We start from the raw sequence: 10308 nt of genomic DNA, 5'->3' as shown, positions 1-10308 counted from the left end.
GCATGCGTTAGCAATATTGACAGTGATGGCATAGACACCCGATCGACAAGTCAAAATGCTTACGTTTTTCAAAGTATGTATTCTGGCCCTTCTTTGTGGGATCGCATTCGCCCATATTGGTAAGAATTCCTACTTAACTTACAGCTTTGATTTCTGTAGAGCCTAGGCCTACACTATGTTAGTACTCGCATATCTTTCGCCATAAGAGCAGCAAGAAGTCATGGTAGTGGGAAATACATGTAGTGACAAAGATGTGACTAGTTGGATTAATCAATCATACCAAAATCATTCTAAAACAGCAAAATATAATGTTTCCAAAACAACAGGAGGGTATGACAAACTTGACAAAATAGAATACCTAGTTTCACACCCCCCCCCCCCAAAAAAAAAAGAATAGGCTATTGGGTTCGAGTATTTGAGTGCAAAGGCAAATTTGTATACATATCTCTACACGAACACGTCAGCATACAAATTCTGAGGGATTGACTCATGCAACAATTTACATAATTAACAAGACTTTTTTTTTGGAAAAAGCAGACATTCAAATGCAAAGAGTAACCACATATATAGGCCAGATATGATTTTTTTTTAAAGTATTAACATGTACACCGATGGGGAGTACTTCAGCGTCTCGGCTGTTATGAACGATTTTTGTTTGAAAAAAAATGTCAGAATAATCTTTTGTCTATCTGTCTTTCTATCTATCTATCTATCTATCTGTCCGTCTATCTAGCCAAATCAAGGAGATAAAAGGAAAGTCTTTCAGACTGTTTCAATATTAGTCGATTCTGAAATGGTAGCTGATGGGAACATTTCAAATCGCGCTTTGCTGATGAACACATGATAATGATATATTATAATAGATTAACTTGTAATGAATTTTGAACTCGACAATAATTATGGTATATAGTATCATGGCTTTAAACCAACTCAATATATTTCGGTTTTGATCCAGCATGTAATATGATTGCAAAGTCAGAAAAACAGCCAAAAGTGTGGTCAGTTGCTTATTGATATTTGTCTTTGGTCTGATTTGGTGGTTTTGCAAAGCTTCCCTCTCAGCTAGAAGATGATTAAAATTGGACTATAATCCTAATTATCTTTGATCGCCAGATATTATCAATTTGGAATATATTGGTTGAATTATGTATCATGTTTTCAGTGTCTTATTCCATCTGCCAAAGCAGGGTTCCCACTTAGCCGGGTTACAGTGCCGAGCTTTGGCGAGTTGTGGCGAGTTGCCTCAAAGGGGCACTCGCGATCACTCGCGTAAAGCTCTTCATGTAACTAGGGATAACTCGCGACAACTCGCGTAACTCGTAGTGAATCTGCAAAACTCCCCATGAACTCGCGAGTGGTTCCAAAATTTTTGAATATGTTCAAAATTTACTGCTTGTCTAGATGACTGACAAATTGGAGTTTCTCAGGAAAGGACAAGAATCCACTGGGAGAGCTTATTTTATTCTCTTGTTGACAGTATTTGCGCAGAAATTTACTGCAGTGCACAACCGGTGTAATTGAAAGTTGTTTTCATTCCCATAGTCTGGTGGATTGGACCCACTCACCTGTACGCAGATAGCCAATCCAGGACAAAGGCAATTTTGGTCCCAACTGTGTACCATTAAAACTCTTCTCCTATATTTGCCACCTTTTTATTCATTTATTGGAAGCAGATCCCTCACATAATGGTGTCTTGCCTACATCAGACAAATAAAGACCTCGGTACAGTTATAATAATGATTATTATTACACTGATTGCCAAGAAAACTACCTTGAAAATTGCTTATGATCTCAAGTAGGTCACACAGTGTACTCCTCAAGAGGCTTAAGATTGTTGTTACCAACCTCGTCAATATTAAAACAACAACGACTTTACAAGGACCTGTCACGTATTTGCCTAACATTCACGTCATTATGCGATCGATAGCGATAGCTAAGTAAATTCATGGTTAGTTTTGTATCAATAACTCAGTGATCAAAGTATTGTGCGGAGGAAACATATTGCGCATACATACTCGACTTATGAAGAATTTATATGTCTACCCAAAATGATGATGCATGTATGAAGCATATAAAAATTGAAACAATGAGACATGACTTATGATGTGGCTATTGTAATAATCAAGTTAAATAAGATTTTTGAAATAAATATAATGCATTGTTGATAACAAAAAGTCATGATGCGAAATTGAGTGAATCTGTCAGTGTGTATGATATGAAGTCGAAATAAAATTTATTATCCTTAACACAAAATTAAAAGCCTTTAATACCGAATATGGACCACGAGAAAAAAAATAGACGACTAGAATGATTTCATTCGAACGTCTGCCAGAGGATTTTGATTTTTTTAAAGATATAAATTTGGAAGTGAAAAGCATTTCTTGCGGTTTGTTTTTGCTTCGTTCGTTATATCGATGTGGTACAATATCATTATGTAGCCTTTGCCGTTATCCTAATAATTCTGCTCATTTACACCATACGGTGTCTTCTATCCTATCTAGTATACTTTGATAAAGAATAAGTAATGCTATAGTTTGCTAAACAGAATCCCAGCGGAAAACGCTAGAAAATCGAAGTGACTATTTAAATGCGCAAACACTACAATACTAGTAATGTTTGAATTATTCATAGGAGTTCCTGCAGGAGCTGCGGATGTTCGTCTCGTTGATGGTTCGGGAAGTTACGAGGGACGAGTAGAGGTCCTTTACGATTCTCAATGGGGGACTGTTTGTCACAATTACTGGGATATCGTGGATGCATCGGTCGTGTGTAAACAGCTTGGCTTTGCTAACGCCACAGACTCCTATCGCTATGCGTACTTTGGCGGAGGATCACCTGATCAGCCTATCTACCTAGATGACGTACGCTGCAGCGGGAATGAAACAGAGCTAACGGACTGCGAATACAGGGGTTGGGATGTTAAGGGCTGTATACATTACTATGATGCCGGAGTGAGGTGCTTTATAGATCACAGTGAAGGTAAGGATCGAAGGAGAGTAAAGATCTGTGGGATTTGCTTTTACCACATATTACTCTTTAAATACTTTTAGGATAATAGTGAAACGGACACACACAAACACATATATGTGACCCTGCCCCATAAAACAAACGAAAAGTCGTTAGACATGGATTTTTAGTTAAGGGTAGATTCTAAAAGAGCAGACTCTATGCATTAAAATGGTGCATAACTCAATTCAAATGACTCTCCTAGCTCATCTAAATGTTGGAAAGAAAGCAAACACTCTGGACTGAGCCAAGAGACTCTGAAGTAAAGAGTGCTATTTAAGCGCTTAATCTGTTTCAAGCCACGCTAGCTGTGCCATGAATTGGGTTTAAAAAACAGTGTGTAACTAACGGAGCAATAATAATGAAGGAATTATGAAATCAAGCTGAAACTAGGCATATTTTATTATCAAATTTTGTACATGATTAATGACAACTTTCAAAGTAGTAGCGTTATCCTTTCAAAAGTTATTAGAGTTGTAAGTGAAGAGTATTTACAGGGTTTTTTAAAAATGAAAAAGGGAAAAAATGAAAAAGAAACATCCAATCCCGCTGTTCTACAATAAAGTGTTGGAGAAAAGCTGCTAAAAACACAGTTTCGGCAAACTTTAACATAGACACGTGATAGAGTAGAAGAAGACTTGCTCTTTCAGAAAATACGAAAAACTCAAGATTGGCTAGGTTGACTCATTTCACCTATTTTCAGTCCTCACACAAAATCATTGCGTGCGACTTCTTGTTCGTTTCGTGATGCGCGGTCACATAATTATGTAAGCATATACTGCTTCAGAATTATTTGAGAAACTGCGAAACTATACAAAATGGCATTGACATTTATAACCTTTGTACTTCTAACAATGTATTGTAGCAATTGTGGTCGTGTCTTTATTTACATACGTAGCACTTATTCCAAATATGATTATCAATAAAGATTACTATCGGGAAGTGTATAGCACATCTAGTGGAAGTAGACATCATAAAAGAAGAGTAATGGTATACAGGGATGTTTTGCGTTTACGGCATTCATATTACTGCTAAAATCCAAGCTATTGTTTCAAGTAAAAACTTTGTTTGCTCTTGTTTATTGGGGAATTTGGGACCTAGCTGAAACTTATATGCGTAATTTCCTGCGTATGACCAATAATAAACTAAATGATGTAGTATAAAAGTAACCCTGGTTTGAAATATAGATATTACACTGGATGAGATTCTTGCGTTGAGTTGTTTTCATTGCAATGATTGGCAATGATAAAGAAGCGATAAAGGAAATCATGGGCATAACAGAATGCGAACAAACAACCTTCTGATCAATGAACACTACACCATCGACCTTCCTCTCGACTACCAGTGCTGGTTCTACACACACACACACACACAGACACACACACAGACACACACAGACACACACACACAAAATATTCGGTTTTTTTTTTACTCAAATACGTGAATAAATGTTGACACTATAACGACATACTTCTGCGAGTATAACTCACATGTATAACTCATGATTGAAAACACGCACTATGGTGAGTTTTATAATTATGATATTATAACGACTTGCCAAATGAGCATTATTTTTACTCAATCTAGTGAGTTGTTTAACCAATATGTTGCGTAAATTGCTCCACTATATGTGATGAGTAAAATTCTGCTTACTCAAAATAGTTTGTAATTCCGGGTTTTCCTCCAGCACTCTCATTTGTGACCGTGCACCACGAAACACACAAAAAGTCGCACCCCTTGATTTTAAGTGAGGAATCAAATAAGGTGAAATGGTTCAATTAAGTCTATATTGAGTTTTTCACATTTTCTGAAAGAGCTATCCTTCTTCTACATTATTCTCCAGTTTGATTTCTTAACATGAATGTAAAAGTTTGTTTTTAGCAGTTCGTTTCTACTACCCTTTTGGGGGATGAGTAGAATGATCAGGTGTGACTTCGAGGTCGCTTTTCATGTCTTGAAAAAAACCTTTGCACACTCTTCACTTTCAAGTCTAATAACTTGTGAAAGAATAATGCTACTGCTTTGAAAGTTAGCATTGGTCATGGGCAGAATGTCCTTATAAGACATACTTGATTTTAGCTTAATCTGATAATTCGTTCATATGTTGTTGCTACGGTGGTTTACATCAGGTGTTTTGTCCCTTTCATGGCACAGCCAGCACGGCTTGGTAAAGATTAAGTGCTTGAATAGACCGTGTACTTCACAGCCTCTTTTCTCAGTTGACACTTTTCCAGAGTGTGTGCTTTCTTTCCAGTATTTAGATAGGTTGGGGGAGCCATTTGAATTGAGTTATACATCATTTTAAAGCTTAGAGTCTGCTCTTTCAGAATCTGCCCTTAACTGAAAATCCATGCCTGGCGACTTTTTGTTGGTTTTGTGGTGCAGGGTCACATTTTATTCACTCATCACTGAATCATACAACTCGTTTGCTAAATACAGAAATAAACGGAGGATTGAATGGTTGAATGTAAATGACAATTATGAAGGCATTTCTTCTTTTATTGATAACAGTTGAAAGAAAGCATATCAGCGATGTACCGCTTTTGACACTGTTGAGTTCTTGAGATAAAGATGCTATACAAACGTGTATGCACAACAGCATTGCATTATCATACAGCTGTATTAAATGAATATTCGACTTTGACATTTCTTGACTGCAAACAACACGTAGTTAGTGCTAAATAAATGGAATACCAAAATGGTATTTTGGTATTCCATTTATTCAGCACTAACTACGTGTAATGACTAACCATTTTGATATTCCATTTATTCAGCACTAATTACGTGTTGTTTTGTTTTATGGCTACTGTACACATAAAGAAAAAGAAGCCATTCTGATTCTTCTTCATCAAATTCTCTGCTCTTCTCAGAGTCAACAGATTGCCCCAGATAGTACTTTCAGTTCCCGCTCATATTTCATTGCATGAACACAAATTATGATTTTCATGTGCAAGGCTGAAGAAATAAAAGTCGTCACCATATAACAGAACCTTTTGACAAAAAACAAGACCAATGTTTCAAAATCTTCATCTAACTTCTGGAACACCTTTTCTTAAAACACGTATGCTTGAACACAAAAAGACGACAACTGAAATGGTCAAAATATGAATCCCTAACAGGGAAGTTACACCTCTGCTTGAAAATACCTCGTCGGGAACAGAAACACCTGGTGGTAGCGGCTCCAACTGCCTTCAAATATCATTACTTCATTCTCAAAGGATAAGTGCAAGTGTAATCATAATCAACAGAGATCTAGTCTATGTTCTGCTTGTAGACAAACTTTCCGAACTGAAAGAGTAGATCCTTCTTAAGTTCTTGTTGCACAAAACCTGTGGCTAGTGCTTGGAATCCCATTACCCTTCTAGCTAGAGTTCAAGTTCTACAGTACCGGTAGCTTGAAGTAATTTGTTTATGCCAGCTGGTTGAGAAGAATATGTGTTGCACGATGAAGTTTTAATTATCTTGTTGTGTTGTGCAGCTTCACTTCAACGAAAGTCAGAATCTTCCAAGCCTTTGGAGGATACGTGACCAGAAGCAGACACCATGCCTTTCGGACTGTTTTGGTAGTGACAAGTTTCCCATCTTCGAAGAAGATGTTGCACTCTCCAGTGCCCACCCTGAAGAGAGGATGTACTCCCTGTTGTTGTCTTGTTGCTCCCTCTTTCTAAGATACAAGCACATAATAACAACATGGTAGATATCACTTTGCTGACAACTTTGATATGAATGAATATTGATAACACCTTAAAGAAGAAAAAACAACCAAAAGATTTACGTGGTCTAGGAGGTGCAAATGTATTATTAGAACACATCAGTGAAGTTTGAGGGAAGTCAGAAAATCTGTGTAAACGTATTCAATAGTACTGTAATTAGATTTAAGTTTCATAGTCACCATCTCCAGTTGAAGACTACTACAGTTCTTAGACGTCATGTATGGACAAAATTATAAAGAAAATAAAAGATATTACTTACATTTTTTTTAAGGTTGAGGAAGTCTCTCCTAGAAGCTCCGGCACAGACATCAAGAAACGAGACAGCTCAAATTCTGAGATCAAATAAAAAATGATTGTTCTAATTGGACATGCCTAAATGAATGAGGTGGGCTGAGCTCAGTAGGCCTACAGTTGAAACTTGGTCTCAAGAAATTGTTGGGAACATGGAAATTTGTTTTATAACTCTTCAAACTGTGTGAGGACATGTTTTCACTTTATTGATTGTTTGCAGGTACGACACAGGTATTTTTTTCTTCACTGGACCTTCAAAAGAAAAAGGGAGAAGTGGAAGCAGTATATGAAAGTATTTTCCCAACGATGTAATCAAATTCTTAACATGAATTTCATTCTGGAGTAATTTAATTATAAAACTGATAAAATCAAGATGATGGATAGGCATTCATGGGACCAACTATACTAAAAACATGTTTGGTAATAGGAACCTGCCTTAATGACCTTCCTTGTAAAGTAAAATGTTTAAAAAAAAATATGAATCCAGCATTCGAAGCTTCATGCCACGACATTCTTGCCTTCGTACTGTAGGTATTCACGTATAGAATAGCACAGTTAGCGCTGCAGGTGTCAATACACAAACAGTACAGTCATACACACTGACGCATGACCGAGTACGATGTGGAGCTATGAATTTCATGTCATAGAATTTACATTTAATAAAGTAACTTTGCTTTCAGATTAGTTGTCACAGACTTATTAGCTATGGAGCCATATAAGACTAACATGAGTCGATATGTGCAAAGTGCTTGTAATTGGGGACAATTTATGGCTCAAACTCGATCAATGTGTCAAACTCAACACCCTATACACCGCGAAGTATCCAACAGTAAAAACAGTGCATTGGATTACACAAAAGTCACTTATTTGTCCAGTTGCGCAGCCGTTTCTCATTTGCTCTTGGCCACTACTTTTCAGCCTTGGTCCTTTTCTTTGGATGGTTTGTTATGCTATTGAATTTTCCTTCATTTCCCCCCATTGCTTGGTCAAAATATGATGAGTTTTTTTTTTCCAAGATATTTGTCAGCTTTGTGTGATGATTTTAACAGGAAGATGAAAGCCAAAAGCCACTTGTAGTGTATATAGATTAGGTCAGTGGACAATGGTAGAGCGGTCAATTCGATACTGCTTTCTGATTGGTTTATTTCTTTATTGTTCAAGTTAAAGCTTATTTCATATTTCCACTTTCTCAGTGATGGGATTACAAAATGATTGACAGTAAAACAAGAGTACAAAATATATACAACCATATCTTATGTTTGGAAAAGAAAAAAAAAAACCCAAACATATCAAACACAAATGTAAATGGTCATTATCATCTGAGGATATCACAAGTCAATGTCAGAAATATGATGGGGCCTACCTAAAAACAATGATGCTTGTAAAAACTGTAGGTTCTCGAATTCATAGGCGTGAAATTATATGGAGAACGGACATGTTTATCTTGACCAGCTTAAACTGTACCAGTGCAAAATCAATTTTAAGAACTATTGAACCACATGAATATCGCTTAAACGAGACTCTTCATATTTCGCCGCGTTTACGAAAGAGTGCTATAACGGTACCGTTAGGTAACTTGGAGCTGCGGAAAGAGACAAAAAACTTGAACTGGGGGTATTAAAAAAGAAAAAAGTTGTTAAAACCGGGTAGTGTGTATCCACTAAGTAATAGCAGTTTTAATTTGCGTTTGAAGGTGAATAGGGATAAGGAAGAAGTAATATGTTGAGGGAGGTCATTCCAGTATATAGGTCCAGTAAACATAATTGTTTTCCTTGCAAAAATAGTGCGAGTACGTGGGAAGGAGATAGGCGTCACTCTGACGAGTGGGGTAACAATGAATAGAACGATTTCTTTTGAACATGTGGATAAAAACAATGATGTCATTAGATTGGATGTAGTACCTTTTAAAACCGAAATGATTTCTTAATGTTATTTTTTGATACTTTCTGGCTGGAAATTCAGCTTTTTCTTAGGATAGGTGAAAAAAAGGTCCTAGAAATTTTGATGAAAAAAAGGATGTAGTACCTTTTGCAACTCTAAATCATCCATTTATGATTTTGCATATAAAAGATGTAATTAATAGGGCAAGGTATGGAAAAGTGCTTATAATGTTAATATACAAATGATGCTCAGGATAGAGCACGAAATAATCCTGTGCATCATTTGTTTTATAAAATGGGTCGAAAATTCGAAAACTAACAGCATTTTTCAGCGTTTTTCACGTACCTTTGTGGGTCAAGACGTCCGAAGGTGTTCGTCCCAAACATTTACGCACGTCGCACTCGGAAATCCCGCACATACAGTATAAGTATGATGGGGGTTGGGTTTCCGGACACTTAAGTTCCCGCATGAAAACTTACTTATTTTACATAGAATATGCACCCTTTACCTTAAAGACTTGATATAGACTCCTCATATAGGCCTACTAGACAACATACTCTAAAAACGGCGTGAGAATTAACCTGCTAAATCGTTGGATTTGCCCTTCAAAGTGACTCCATGTACGCGTCAGGTCCCACAACGCTTGGTCTACTGTACTGTGTACGTATAAGAGTACGAGTATACGTACGCCACACATGTTATGCATGCACAAGGGAAGAAAGGCCGGCCGGCCGGCCGGCAGCCCGAACTAGAAGTTGTTTACAGGAATGACAGCGCGTACTGTATGCATGCAATTCAAAGGAGCCGCCGCGCGCACAGACGATCGGCAATAGGATTTAACACGCAGTGCAATGGGACTAGAATAGCCAAAGCACACGTGACTCATTTCAGCGCTTCCTATTGGCTACATTCTTGAACCCATTTTATAATACTGAATATTGTAATAAGGCAACATTTGTTATTTCATTTCTTTTTTGCCATGATAAAGGAAGTAGTACCAACGTTTTGGTTACAATGGTAACATAAACCACTAACAACATACAAAAAAAAAGAGGATACCTGCTCAGATTTTCATTTCACTCAAAATTAACTTCAATGAAGGCCACCAAATTTGATCCAGTATTAGTTCTTCAACCAATGAAGGTAGTAACGCTGGTTTGTTAGCAGTGACACTACCTTTATATCATTAGCCTTTTTTCAAACATTCAACAATTCAAAGTTCATAGGACAACAGAATTCAGTGTAATATTTTTACTGAATTAGAAAGATTAGCATGATTAAAAAGATTGCTCCATTGAACTTTCAAACTTATAAAATTCATATCTTTGTACTGTATTCCTCAGTAGATGGAACTTTCATCACATTCTTACCTGTGTAGTTATCTTTATCATCATTTCGAGAACATAATATCTTGGTC

At 36.8% G+C, this 10308-nt stretch overlaps 1 protein-coding gene across 1 annotated transcript in view; it reads left to right on the top strand.

Moving 5' to 3' along the window:
* Positions 1 to 2612: 2612 nt before the first annotated feature.
* Positions 2613 to 10308, top strand: part of LOC139718596 (scavenger receptor cysteine-rich domain superfamily protein-like) — a 52672-nt gene continuing 44976 nt past the window's right edge. The window contains exons 1-3 of the mRNA XM_071630062.1: positions 2613 to 2951; positions 6485 to 6636; positions 7231 to 7241. Of these exons, the coding sequence (XP_071486163.1) occupies positions 2613 to 2951; positions 6485 to 6636; positions 7231 to 7241 (502 nt within the window). The remainder of the gene's footprint in view (positions 2952 to 6484; positions 6637 to 7230; positions 7242 to 10308) is intronic.

This window comes from Diadema antillarum, unplaced genomic scaffold, assembly GCF_040938485.1.
Source record: "Diadema antillarum isolate AM-2024a unplaced genomic scaffold, OU_Dant_1.0 scf00000097, whole genome shotgun sequence".
Classification (NCBI taxonomy): Eukaryota; Metazoa; Echinodermata; class Echinoidea; order Diadematoida; family Diadematidae; genus Diadema; species Diadema antillarum.
This window is presented reverse-complemented; position numbering and strand designations above follow the sequence as displayed.